The sequence below is a fragment of the Carcharodon carcharias genome, chromosome 2, assembly GCF_017639515.1.
Source record: "Carcharodon carcharias isolate sCarCar2 chromosome 2, sCarCar2.pri, whole genome shotgun sequence".
NCBI classification, from domain to species: domain Eukaryota; kingdom Metazoa; phylum Chordata; class Chondrichthyes; order Lamniformes; family Lamnidae; genus Carcharodon; species Carcharodon carcharias.
Window position 1 is genome coordinate 69,907,386 of NC_054468.1, and position 12,172 is coordinate 69,919,557.

The 12,172-nt window shown below is 41.2% G+C and overlaps 1 protein-coding gene across 2 annotated transcripts in view; it reads left to right on the forward strand.

The window, feature by feature from the left end:
• slc25a36a (solute carrier family 25 member 36a) overlaps positions 1-12,172 on the forward strand; it is a 72,382-nt gene that overhangs the window by 35,259 nt on the left and 24,951 nt on the right. For both annotated transcript variants that reach the window (XM_041212605.1, XM_041212615.1), the window contains one exon: positions 8,711-8,788. In XM_041212605.1, coding sequence (XP_041068539.1) covers positions 8,711-8,788 — 78 coding nt within the window. The remainder of the gene's footprint in view (positions 1-8,710; positions 8,789-12,172) is intronic.

Here is a 12,172-nt window from a genome sequence, read left to right on the forward strand (position 1 = left end):
CAATAAAGATTGGAATACGCAGACGGGATTAAGGGGAGAGAGATAAGAAACAGACAGAAAAAGTGAAAATGAAGTTATCTTTTAAGTTGCCAATGAGTTTTCTTCTGAAGGAATGGTGGAATTTTATGACCCAGAAAATGCAGCTAGCCGTTCAAAAGCCCATTGACTTCGGCAGGACTGTAATATTCCACCCAAAGCACTCCACACATCTAAAATTAGTTTTTCAGGGTCTGATAGGTTGTTCAGCTGTGATTATCACTTATCACACAGTTTAAAACATCACTTAATCCTGAATGCACCAGCCCTTACCTCCTTCAGTTGTTTTTATTGTGGAACCCGTGAGGAAGTTCGGGCCATTACTGTCATTTCAATACTCAATACTGAGTCAGTCAGCGAGGAAGTTCTGCTGTGGAGCTTCGGCTTATCTCTGACGACAACATCTAGACTCCTGTGTTGACTGCGGGTGTGCAGACACCAGAGATTCTGTCCAATTTGCTCATAATACAGGTGAGCCTCACCCTTTTTATTACAGCAGTATCCAGGCCAGTTGCTGAGGGAAACTTGAGAGACAATATAACTTTTTTTGTTATGTATTATTCACAAGATCTGAAAAGGGCCTTGTTTGTATACTATTTATTTCAAATGATTAAATACTCTTGATTAAATGATTGCACTCTTAAATGTAATTGGCTGTTCCCTAGGTTGTATCCGATCAAAGGCTGTGATTTTGCAATGGTTATTTATTGCCTATTTTCTTGCAATTTGCCGGCCATTTTCCTGAAGATGATTTTTTAAAATCCTTTCATGGGATATGGGCATCGCTAACTAAACCAATATTTATTGGCCATCCCTAATTGTCCTTGAGAAGGTGTTGCCTTTTGAACCACTGCAGTCCATGTAGTGTAGGTACACCCATATCCAGGGTTTTGACCCAGGGACAGTGAAGTCAGGATAGTATGTGGCTTGGAGGGGAACTTGCAGGTGGAGGTGTTCCAATGCATCTGCTGCCCTTGTCTTTCTAGGTGGTATAGGTCTTAGGCCTGGAAAGTGCTGTTGAAAGAGCCTTGGTGAGTTGTTGTAATGCATCTTGTAGATGGACACACCGCTGCCACTGAGCATCAGTGCTGAGGAGAGTGGGTGTTGAAGGTGGGTGGATGGCATGGCAGGCAAGTGGGCTACTTGGATGGTGTCAAGCTTCTTGAGTGTTGTTGGAGCTGTACTCATCCAGGCAAATGGAAAGTATTCCATCACACTCATGACTTGTGCCTTGTAGATGGTGGGCAGGCTTTGGGGACTCAGGAGATGAGTTACTTGTCTCAGGATTCCTAGCCCCTGATCTGCTCATATAGTCATAGTATTTAAATGGCTGGTCCAGTTCAGTTTCTGGTCAATGGTAACCCCCAGGATGCTGATAGTGGAGAATTCAGTGATGCTAGTGCCACTGAATGTCAGGAGGAGATGGTTAAGTGTTCGCTTGTTGAAGATGGTCATTGCCTGGCACATGTGTGACACGAATGTTACTTGTCACTTATCAGCCCAAGCCTGAATGTTGCCTAGGTCTAACTGCATGTGGGCACGGGCTGCTTCAGTATCTGAGGAATCATGAATGATGCTGAATATTGTGCAATCATCAGCAAACATCCCTACTTCTGACCTTATGATGAAGGGAAGATCATTGATGAATCAACTGAAGATAGTTGGGCTGAGGAAACTACCCTGTGGAACTCCTGCAGTGATGTGCTGGAACTGAGATGATTGACCTCCAACAACCGCAACCATTATCCCTTGTACTACCTGATTCCCAGTTTTGCTAGGGCTCCTTGATGCCACACTCAAATTCTGCCTTGACATCTTGAGCAATCACTTTCACCTCACCTCAGGAGTGCAGCTCTTTTGTTCTTGTTTGGACCAAGGCTGTAATGAGGTCAGGAGCTGAGTGGCCCTGGTGGAACCCGAACTGAGGATCAGTAACCAGGCTATTGCTGAGTAAGTGCCACTTGCTAGCACTGTTGGCAACACCTTCCATCGCTTCAACAGTAGACTGATGGGGCAGTGATTGGCCAAGTTGGACTTGTCTTGCTTTTTGTGGACAGGACATACCTGGACTGTTTTCCAGATTGCTAGGTGATGCCATTGTTGTAGCTGCACTGGAACAGCTTGGCTAAGGGCACAGCTAGTTCTGGAGCACAAGTCTTCAAGCAAGAATGTTCTCAGAATCTTTACAGTGGAGAAGGAAGCCATTTAGCCCATCGAGTCTGCACTGGCTCTCTGAAAGAGCATTCTACCTAGTTCCACTCCCCTGCCTTAACCCCATAATCTTGCACATTCTTTCTTTTCAGGTAGCAATTCAATTCCCTTTGGAATGCCTCAATTGAACCTGCCTCCACCACCTTCTCAGGAAGTTCATTCCAGACTCCAACCTCCCTCTGAGGGGAAAATGTTCTCCTTGCATCACTTTTACTCCTTTTGCCAATTATTTTGAATCTGTGCCTTCTAGTTCTTGATGTTCTCTTAAGTGGGAATAGTTTATCACTATTTACCCCGCCATACCCCTCAGGATCTTGAATACCTCTATCAAGTCTCCTCTCAGCCCCCTTTTCTCCAAGGAAGACAGCCCCAATCTCTCCAATCTATCCTCATGGCTACAGTTCTTTACCCCTGGAATAATTCTTGTGAATGTCCTCTGTACTCTCTCCAATTCCTTCACATCATTCCTCAAGTATGGTGCCCAAAACTGGATGCGGTACTCCAGATGAGGCCTAACTAGCGTCTTATACAAGTTCAACATGACCTCCTTACTCTTGTACTCAATGCTCCTATTAATAAAGCCTAAGATACTATATACTATATTAACTGCTCTCTCAACATTCCCTGCCGTCTTCAGTGACTTGCGTACATATACACCGAGGTCCCCCTGTCCCTGCGCCTCCTTTAGAGTTTCTCCCTTTATTTTATACTGTCTCCCCATATTCTTCCTGCCAAAATGTTGTCGGAATCCGTTGCCTTTGCAGTATTTGCAATCATGTTTTGTTTTAAAGGCATAACTAGTTTTCTAACACCTTGTCCAGTAGCCAGTCTTCATATCTGCTGCTAGAAAATGTTTGTCAGTGGACATTCAAGTGTGGGAGGGATGGCTATTCAAGTGTGGGAGGGATAACAGCCAAATTCAGTGCTGTCCTTGCCCAACCTCCATATGCACCCAGGAGTTACCAGGTGAGGAACAGAAGTGGAATTCAGTTTGCTTGGCTAAGTATTGCATTTCTTTCAGATTTCTAAATCAATTGGCTGAAAATTACATAATCAACATCTACACCTATGACAAAAGCAACTACTGCAGATGCTAGAAATCTGAAATAAAAAGAAAATGCTGGAAATACTCAGACAGCATCGGGAGAGAGAAGCAAAGTTAACATTTCAAGTCAGTGACTTTTCACCAGAACTGGAAAAAGTTAATTAGACATGGAACTTGCTTTAAGCAAGTACAACGCCTGGAAAAGCTGGGGAAGAGTGGGGGGAAAGAACAAAAGGAGAGGTCTATAATGGGTAGGTGGCAGGAGTAATTAAATATCAAAAGTCATGATGATGCAAGGCAAAGGCAGATCGTATTGGACAAGTAAAGAACACAAGATGGGTGTTGTGGAGCTGTAGATGATATAGCAGAATCATCACCATCAATTGCTGTCCAAAAAGATGGAACAGTCGTTATGATCTAAAATGATTGAACTTTAAGTCCAGAAGGCGCAAAATGCCGAATTGAAAGATGAGGTACTGCTGTCGAGCTTTTGAGTTTCATTTTAACAGTGAAGGGGGTCAAGGGTAGACATCATTGTGGGAGTGGGCAGAGAATAAAAATGGCAAATGCCCAGAAGCCCAGGTTCATACTTGTGAACAGAGGTATTTCACAGTGATAGCCCAATCTTCTTTTAGTCTCCCCAAACTGCAAAGTTATATCCCCTTGATACAATTGTTGCATTGCTACACAGTGTAGTTCTCTTCTCTGGCTCATCTGTAATGGTATAACTAAATATTTCCCCGAGTGCACTGTTTCTCAATTAAACTTGGTCACCCTCTGCTTTGAAACCACTTCAGTTTTAGAATCTGAAATTCAACTTTTGTGCTTGATGCACCATTTCACAGAAATTAACTTCTGGCTAGTCCCTTTTTCTCACTTGCTCTCTCTCTCTCAGCAGTCCACATTTTCATTACATTTTTTGAAATTGGTAAATATGTAATGAAACATAATTGTGTGTTTTTCCTTTGACACTTTGCTGCATAATGGCCTAGAGAAGAATTCTATCCTTTCCAAGATTAAATTGGTAATTTACTAGTTGGATTCTGGATCTTGTACCAAGTTTCTTGAAGTGTTCTAAAGTTAGGTGCAGTAGTAACTTGCATTTCAATTAAAAACCTGCAAGTGGAATTTTGTTGAGCATTGTGAGATTCAATTGGTGCCATTTTGGAGTGGGCTCTCCCCACTCCCCGACCTCCGAGTTGCAGCTTCTTTCCCTCTCCCCATTCCAACTTCCTTCCCCTCCCAGATCCATCTCACCGAACCTCCTGCTCCCTGCCTCACTCTCTTGCCACTTCTTCTCCTGGACTTGTGTTCACATTCAAGATCCAGATCCAATCCGCAGCTCACAGTGAGAGTTTAGGAGAAGGAAGTGGCGAGCGGGAGCATTTAAAAAAAAAAATCATGGATTTTAGCAGCCCCAGCTCGGCATTTTTGCACCACTTCGACAACGTTCAATCTCCGGCTTTGGATCGGATCTGGATGTTGAATGGGAACGCAAGTCCAGGAGAGAGAAGCGGAGAGTGAGTGAGTCAGGGAGGTTCGGTCAGAAGGTGGGTTGGGGAGGAGGAAAAAGGCCGCAGCTCAGGGTTGGGGAGTGGGGAGAGGCCACAACTCAGAGGGTTGGGGAGGGGTGGACCTGTAGCAACCAGGAGGTTTGGGAAGCAGGATTGGTGATGAGCAGGAGGTACTGTAAGTAGAAAGTTACATTTTTATATTTGTAAACTTATTTTAAAAGTTATTTCATTTACCAATTTAGGAATTTAGCAATGTAAAATATTGCACTTTAGAGAGTATGATATTTTAATATTTGTTTTTTTTCTGATAAGGAAGATCCTACAGAACCTAACTGCAGTTTTAATATTGAATCCTATGGGAATCAATGTTTCGCTTAAAGCTGTAATTTTCAGGAATTCAACCACAGCTTTAAGTGAGGACTAACTGTGCTGTAAAACTTTCCAGTGTGTTTATTGATTTATTAATTGGTTCTAAACTATAATTCTCTGAAATTTTCTTTCTTAAAAAGGGCTTGAGTGGATTATGGTGTTGATCCCTTCAAGAATGCATTGCCTTTAGACATCCATATCCCACTTCATTTTTGTTTTGGATCTATTTCAAACTCAGAGTTGTGAAAATGTGTCATTGAATTTGACCAGTGAGTACTGTACCACAGGATTTTGAGTTTGTGCTTGGTCTGAGCTGGCTGATCTTTGCAGGATTAGCAATAGGAATTAGTTAGGGAAGGGAATATCAATACGATTTCTGCACTTGATAGTCATCCAATAATCTTTGGATGTGGTCATTTAGGTGAGGACAATTTGGGCACACCTTTAGTCTCCATAGGCAGCTTGTTAACACTTGCTTTATAGGCCTATATGTGAATAATAACTATATTAGTGAGGAACTAGATGGCAAGTAACAGCTGTGTAATTGTGCTCTATAGGAGTCATGCCTTCAGGAGAAGAACAAGTACAGTCGAGTTTAAAATCTTTAATCGACTTCCTGCTGCAAGCCAATAACAGAGTTTCATGATTTCCAGTGGGGTGTGCGGGGATGGAGTAAACAGGCACGTAGTTCTGAAACCAAAGTGCATTGAAAATTGTTCAGTCGCAAGTCTGTAGATAATTAACAATAAAAGATTAAAAGGTTAACCAGTTTGGTCCTTCACTCCACCCTCAGACAGATTTTGTGGACATTGAGAATCTCTAATCTCAACAGACATCACTTTAATTCTTCTATAAAATGCTGAAACACTGACCGCTAATATTTGCCTTTTTTGTCTGTTTATGCCTAGTCCTATTTTTGCATCCATGGGAGATATTCAAATTAATGATAAGTGTTTATTTAATTAAGTATCCATTGATTGCTCTTTAATGCCTATTTTCCCAATTTAACTGCATTAAAATGGACGTGGGTTATATGATGCAGTTTACTGTGGGCAACTGAGGTCATGTATTTTGGTGAAATCCCAGGAATGTGAATATAGACCTAATGGGAAGATACTGAAGGGTGTCGAGACCTAGGGGGTCTGAAGACAAAATTTCCTAAGAGTGGAAGTGCAGGCATATAACATAGAAAAAGATCAGCAGCATTCTGTGTTTTATAAATAGGATGGTGTACAAGAATGAAGAAGTAGTTGGTGTGTACAGAACATTGATTAGGTCATGGGTAGAGTACTGTGCCATTTTCAGCACCTTGCTATAAAAAGTGGTATTAAAGGTTGGCAGCGAAGAATCATCAGGATGCCAAGGTTGGAAAGCTGTTGTTAAGAGGATATACTTCGGATAATGAGATTATTCCTACTGAAAAGGAGAAGGCTAGGTGAGAGGTTTTTTAAAAATGTATGGAGTTTTGGTAGTGAATAGGGAAAGATTATTTTCTTTGGTTGGTAAATTAGTAATGAGGAGTTGTTTAATTTTAAAAATGGATCATAAAAGACAGGTTAGGAGTTACCTCTCTGTGCAGAAGTTTTCTTTATTCACTCATGATATGTGGGCGTCACTGGCTAGGCCAGCATTTATTGCTAATCCCTAATTGCTCATCCTTAATTGCCCTTGAGAAGGTGGTGGTGAGCTGCCTTCTTGAACCGACGCAGTCCATGTGGTGTAGGTAAACCCACAGTGCTGTTAGGGCAGGAGTTCCAGGATTTTGATCCAGCAATAGTGAAGGAACAGTGATATATTTCCAAGTCAGGATAGTGTGTGGCTTTGGAGAGGAACTTGCAAGTTGGTGGTGTTCCCATGCATTTGCTTCCCTTGTCTTTCTAGGTGGTAATGGCCATGGGTTTGGAAGGTGCTCTCTAAGGAGCCTTGATGAATTCCTGCAGTGCATGTTGTATATGGTACACACTGCTGCCACTGTGCATCAGTGGTGGAGGGAGTGAATGTTTGTGGATGGGTTGCCAATCAAACAGGCTGCTTTGTCTTGGGTGGTGTTGAGCTTCTTGTATGCTGTTGGAGCTGCACTTACCCAGGCAAGTGGAGAGCATTCTATCACACTCCTGACTTGTTCCTTGTAGATGGTGGGCAGGCTTTGGGGACTCGGGAGGCGAGTTACGTGCTGCAGAATTCCTTGCCTCTGACCTGCTCTTGTAGTTACAGTATTTATACAGCTAGTCCAGTTCAGTTTCTGGTCAATAGTAACCCCCAGGATGTTAGTAGTAGGGGATTCAGTGCTGGTAATGCCGTTGAACATCAAGTGGCGATGGTTAGGTTCTGTCTTGTTGGAGATGACCATTGCCTGGCACTTACTTGTGTGACACAAATGTTGCTTGCCACTTGTCAACCCAAGCCTGGATATTGTCCAGGTCTTGCTGCATTTGGACATGGACTGCTTCAGTATCTGGGGAGACACAAATTGTGCTGAACTGTGCAATCATCAGCAAACATCCGCACATCTGCCCTTATGATGGAAGGAAGGCCATTGATGAAACAGCTGAAAGTGGTTAGGCCTAGGACACTACCCTGAGGAACTCCTGCAGTGGTATCCTGAGATGATTGACCTACAACAACTGCAACTATCTTCCTTTGTGCTAGGTATGACTCCAACCAGTGGAGAAATTCCCCGATTCCCATTGACTCCAGTTTTGCATGGGTTCCTTGATGCCACAGTTGGTCAAATGCTGCCTTAATGTCAAGGGTAGTCACTCTCACCTCAACTCTGGAGTTCAGCTCTTCTGTCCATGTTTGAACCAAGGCTGTAATGAAGTCAGGAGCTGAGTGACCCGGGCAGAACCCATACTAAGCACAGTGAGCAGGTTATTGCTAAGCAAGTGCCATTTGATAGCAACATGATGGTTGCAGTTGTTGGAGGTCAATCATCTCAGGATACCACTGCAGGAGTTCCTCAGGGTAGTGTCCTAGGCCTAACCACTTTCAGCTGTTTCATCAATGGCCTTCCTTCCATCATAAGGGCAGATGTGCGGATAGCATTTGATGACCCCTTCCATCACTTTACTGATGATGGAGAGTAGACTGATGGGGCGGTAATTGGCCAGGTTGGATTTGTCCTGCTTTTTGTTTGATAGAGCATGAGATAATTTGTCAAATAGTGGCTGAGACAGGAAACATTGTATCGTTTTAAGAGAAAAAATGAATAAATATTTGAAGCAAAGAAAGATGCAGGGCTTTGGGGATATAGTAAGCTAGGCTAATCGGTCTTGAATTGCTGTGAAAAAAAGCCATTGCAGACGGGATCATTCCAATTGCCTCCTTATATATTGTAAACTTTCATGGTTAAAAGTTTAGTTTGGACTGGACCAAATTTAGAATTGCTAGCCATCATGTTGTTCCAACTAAGCAATGACCTGGTTTCTGAACTGCGCAGCATCTTTTTTAAAAAAAAAGGTATATTGCATACTAAATTCAAATGTACCCATTTTTTTCTGACTATAATTTTCCATTTTAAAATTTTTCTTCCCAGGATGATTCTGGAAAAGGAAGGTCCCCGTTCTCTCTTCAGAGGATTGGGACCTAATCTTGTAGGCGTTGCACCCTCTAGGTAAGCAGTCAAACTAAAACTTACATTATTTGCTGTAAACTTTATCTGGGAATGGTGTACCCAGCCTTGGCATTTGTACATTGCTCATTCAGTGGTTATGTTAACTTGTTGGCTAAAGTGAATATAGTTTTTCTGACTATCTTAGTTTGGAAAGCGATTGTACATTTTTAAATTTGCTTTTGAAGCTTTGTGTTTAGAGTAGTTTGCATTTTGTAGAGAATAACCACAAAATAGTTCAGTAACAAGTATAGAGTTACCTAAATAGTTCAGACCAATCCTATAAACAAGGATTCTTAACATGAAATGAAAATATGGTATGTAAATGATGTGTTCAAGTTCATTTTTTCTTTAACAGTTTCTTTGAGTGGGGTTAGTGGAAGAATCCTACTTGAGTCTCTTTCCTGCTAATATTTTGTATATGTCAGTCTGGTCATAACTTGGGGCTGGGGGGTGAAAAAGGACAGAATGAGAATTTAGGAAAAAAACTAAAAGTAAAGAACCTGATGTGACAAGAAGATTAGAAAAAGAAGAGAACAAGGAAGACCTACAATTAAATGTTGAACTTGTATGGTTTTCTTGCGATTTTGTGCTGTATGACACAAATAATGGTGGCACTATTGCCTATTCTAATGCAGTTGGTTAGTGTAATAAAATGTCATAGTCATTACAGTGCAGAAAGAGGGCATTTGGCCCACCAAGTCCATGACGGAGTAATCCATTCTTGGTTAAACATAACCTTCCTGCTTTTATACTCGATGCCTCTATGAAGCTCAAGATCCCACATGCTTTGCTAATTACTCTCTCAATGTGTCCTGCCACCTTCAAACATCCATGCACATGAACCCCCAGGTCCCTCTGTCCCTGCACGCTCTTAACTGTGCCATTAAGTCTATATTGCCTCTCCCTATCTCTTGTGTCAAAATGCATCACCTCACATTTCTCTGTATTAAATTCCATTTGCCACTTGCCTGCCCATTTTGCCAATCTATGCCCTGTTGCAGTTGATTGGTATCATCCTCATTTGTTACCTCCACAAGTTTGGTATTAATGGCAGATTTTGAAATTTTACGTGGATAAAAGGAGTAGCCCTAGCAGGGAACCTTGGGGAACATCATCCACCAGTCTGAAAAATGACCATTTGCCACAACTCGCTATTTTCTGTCCTTAAGCCAATTTTTTATCTAAGCTGACATTGATGCTCCTATTCCATGAATCTCTTATTAACCAGCCTTTTATGTAATACTTCATTGAATGCTTCCTTAAAATCCATCTAGACAACATCTATTGCATTCCCTTCATCAAACTTCTCCATTATGTCAGCAAAAAAATTCAATTAGATTAATCTAGCATGATCTGCCTTTTTAAAATCTATGCTGGTTTACCTTAATTAAGTCAAACCCCTCTCAAGTGCCTGTTGATTTTTTTTCTCTCTAATTATCGCTTCTAAAACTTTACCGTCACTGATGTTGAACTGACTAACCTGAAGTCACTAGAAATGTCCTTGCACTCTTTCTTGAATGAGGGAATGACATTTGCCACTTCCCAATCCTCTGGCACCTCCCCTGTATCTGGGAAGATTAGAAGGTAATGGCAAACCATTCCAACATTTCCATCCCCACTCCCCTCCCTGAGATGCAAGCCATTCAGACCAGGCAGCTTATCCACTTTAAGTAGAGCCAGTCTTTCCAGTACATCCTGCCTATTAATTTTCACACTCTGCATTGCCTCTCCCATTTCCACTTCAAATGTAAATATGTAATGATTTTCTTTTTTCTTTGCACTAAAGAATATTCATAGATTTCCACACTTAAATATATCAATGTTGTGTTGTTAATTAGTGTCTCATCTTCCACCTATGAGTAGTCATTCAAAATGACTAAGTAAAACTATACTGAACCATTTGCTAGTTTCATTGGTATACACCAGACAATTTCTTAGAAAGTTAAATTTCTAATTTAATTTTCAAAAATTTTCAAAATGTGCCTAAGAAGATTAGCTCAACTTTTAAGTTTCTAATCGAGGGGGTGCAGAGGAGATTCACTAGGATGTTCCCTGGGATGAAACATTTAAGTTATGAAGAGAGATTTGATAGACTTGGGTTGTTTTCATTGGAGCAGAGAAGACTGAGGGGCGAACTGATCGAGGTGTACAAGATTATGACGGTCATGGACAGGGTGGATAGGGAGCAGCTGTTCCCCTTAGTTGAAGGGTCAGTCACAAGGGGATATAAGTTCAAGGTGAGGGGCAGGAGGTTTACGGGGGATGTGAGGAAAAACTTTTTTACCCAGAGGGTGGTGACGGTCTGGAATGCACTGCCTGGGAGGACAGTGGAGGCAGGTTGCCTCACACCCTTTAAAAAGTATCTGGATGAGCACTTGGCACATCATAACATTCAAGGCTATGTGCCAAGTGCTGGTAAATGGTTTTAGATAGGTAGGTCAGGTATTTCTCACGTGTCGGTGCAGACTCGATGGGCCGAAGGGCCTCTTCTGCACTGTGAGATTCTGTGAATGGGGGCAATTAGCAGAAACTTAACTCGATCTGAAGATACGACCAGTTTTGCAGGCAAAATGAATTTTAAACCAGCGTTATAGATCACTGGAACTCTATCTATGTAGTTTGCTGGTTTGTCTTATTCCTTGTGCTGATAAAAATAGCAGGAACTCTACCCTATTTGTTATATAACTGACTACGAAAACAGAGTTAACATGGTGTAGGTTCCTTTTCGATGTAGTGTAAATGAAGGATGTAATTTAAGAGAGAAATTGTCTCCGTTAATTTATGAAATAGATTTAGGGATACCTATTTTCTTTATATCCACATTACATTACAGACTTTGAAAAATAGTTGATTAGCTTTATTTCCATGCTATTCAACTGAAATGTCAGATGGAGCACTTAAACCTGTTGTAAAATTAATACAAATGCGCTTAATGGTGTGTTTTTTTTTTTCAAAATAATGTTCATAAAGCCTTACAATAGCACAGGTAAGCATATGGCTTGTTGAATTTGCCTTTTGTGACTAAAAGCAATATTGAAAGGGCTAATTAAATTGTCCTGAGTATGGCCTATCTGTTCAACAAGAGCATTAGTAAATACGGACGAAATGTTGTAAATTACTCACAATAGTAATTTATTAACGCAAATGCAAATATGGAACATCTGTTAGCATTCAAAGTGCCACCTTTCTAAAGCTTGATAGATGTAATCTACTTACTGTTCTGAATGGGAATTTTTATGAAGTAATACATTTTGCTAATGATTTTAGGAAAACAAAATTGCTGTGACCTTCTGTGTTCTGTGGTTGTTGGGTTTAAGAATAAAGACAATGTGAAACCATTTATGCACAATAGCTAGCTGAAGGCTTTTTATTGCCACTTAACAA